At 50.7% G+C, this 2180-nt stretch overlaps 1 protein-coding gene across 1 annotated transcript in view; it reads left to right on the forward strand.

Annotated features, from left to right (window-relative positions):
• Positions 1 to 80: 80 nt before the first annotated feature.
• The window catches only part of T265_02978 (hypothetical protein), a gene marked incomplete at both ends in the record, with an annotated part of 19070 nt that continues 16970 nt past the window's right edge, over positions 81 to 2180 (forward strand). Inside the window, one exon of the mRNA XM_009167357.1 lies at positions 81 to 388. Coding sequence (XP_009165621.1) covers positions 81 to 388 — 308 coding nt within the window. The remainder of the gene's footprint in view (positions 389 to 2180) is intronic.

Here is a 2180-nt window from a genome sequence, read left to right on the forward strand (position 1 = left end):
CCGACCTCTGCCTCTCGACCTGTCTGTCTAGGCTTGGGCAACCTGGCAGTATCTCAGCCCTCGTGCTTCCTTCGGATGTCATGGCAGTTAGGCATCGAAAGAGTGAGCTAAAAATGCTTCCTTCGGATGTCATGGCAGTTAGGCATCGAAAGAGTGCTGCAGCTAAAAATCAAGCCAGAAATATTTTTAGACATGACCCACTCACCCCCTTGGTGCTCGTGCATCCAAGGTCTTCAATGCGTAGCTCTCTTCACAACCCTCCAATTAACAGTCCAGTGACAACCTGTATTCACGCAACAATTTACCAGCTCACGCCTCCCATGTGCAGCTACCTGCCCCTCCCCAACTCATCAGTGAACGAAACTGTGGCAGCCACAACCACTGTATGGTAAGTACGCGGTTCTTACAGCCTATAAAGGTGATGACTCTGTTAGGGATTGGAGCAACGCCGCATATACAGACGATCCATAATCTTTTTTCCCTTAACTTCAGGGGTGTGTTCGATTCTGTCGGTTGGTCAGTGCTGCTGACCAGACTTGAAGGACGAGATGGCTCATTGGTTAGAGCGCGAATTCGCTGACCAGAACGTCCGTGGTTGGGGATTGACCTCTGAATCCCGATTTTTCCTGTCTGGTCTTGGAAACCTGGCAGTACCCTAGTTCTCGTGCTTCCTTTGGGTGGCATGGCAGTTAGGCACCGAAAGAATGCTACAGCTGAAACATTATTATTATGATTATTATTATTATTATTACCGAACTTTTTGAGAAGAATATGCCCTAGAAGTTTGCCATCATAATGCTGTTCCTACATTCACATACTTCTGGACGTGTGAGAGTATATGGTGAGCCGTTTAAAAGTATCTCTGCTCCGTCGGAAGTGTGTCTGATGATGTCACTGTATGAATCTCAAGGTCCAGAATCACGTTTGCTGGTTCGCGTCAACCGGGATGTTGAAAAAACATGCCACTGGGTCTTAAGGGTCGCGTCTATCAGGCTACAGAAAGGGCTCTACTGTTGTATGGTTGCGAAACGTGGCCTATTAGGGTTTTGACCACAGATGCCTCGTATGACATCAGCGAATTCGTAACGAGGTTATTAAAAAGCGTGTGCTTGGTTGTGCAGCAGGTGTCTTATTTGCGGAAGACATCCAGCACGATCAACTGCGGTGGCTCGGCCACATGCTACGCATACCGACACACCGTCTATCGAAATGAGTGTTCTCTGTTCCTCCTGGCTGGCGCAAAACGCGAAATGGGCAACGTATGGGTTGGCAGAGGGGCGCGAAGGAGATTACAATGAGTGGGTCCTGTTGGTGCGGTACGCTTTCCAGGATGGGTTTCCCGTAACCCCTCGTGCGCTTGGCTGCAGACATTGCTAGGAATGGTGGGTGATTGTTATTACTGCCATTCGTATTGCCAGATTCTCTTCAGATTGATTGGTCGCTTGGAGATGTAGGAGCCTCAGGATGCTTGCGACAGACCAGCACCAGATCCTCTCTTACCCACTCTTGTCTTCTCTCCATAAATATAATTAGATACATTTTACGGTTATACGGCACTGAAGCATCTTTATCAACACTGATGTTGACCCCACCTAAAGCTGCCACCTTGACGTGGTGGTCGGGCTTCAGTGCTGCAATGATCCCGCGGGCTACACTGGCTGGAACTTCGTTCTAGAAGGTGCAACCATGCCAGGAAGCGTTCAGCTGTAGCACCCTTCCGGTGCCTAGCTGCCATGCCACCCGAAGGAAGCACGAGGGCTGGGATACTGCCAGGTTGCCCAGGCCTAGACAGGGGAAGTCGAGTGGCGGAGGTCGGATTCGAACCACGGACCTTCCGGTCAATAAATTCGCGCTCTAACCACTTGGGCCAGGAAGGCCAAAGGGGAGCATCCAGATCAAGAGCAGCGAGACCCCGTACTACGAGTAATCGTGCTATTAGGCGGTCTGGGGGTAAAGTCGTACTGTCCTCTGCGACAGGAGTGTGAAGGCAGTAAGGTGTTTCCCCCAGGCGACCAACATGTCCATATTTATGGAAGCAGCGATGCTGCCTTCCCCCGAGGAAGGACGGGTTAGAAAAGGTCGGCCCCAAAAACCGCACACTCCGATCGCCCAACGGTTGACCGTGACCGCCGGCGCATTATCCAATACGGTCGAAATACTTTTAAAACCAAAGAGCCCGG

Source organism: Opisthorchis viverrini (genome assembly GCF_000715545.1).
Source record: "Opisthorchis viverrini unplaced genomic scaffold opera_v5_39, whole genome shotgun sequence".
Taxonomy (NCBI): Eukaryota; Metazoa; Platyhelminthes; class Trematoda; order Opisthorchiida; family Opisthorchiidae; genus Opisthorchis; species Opisthorchis viverrini.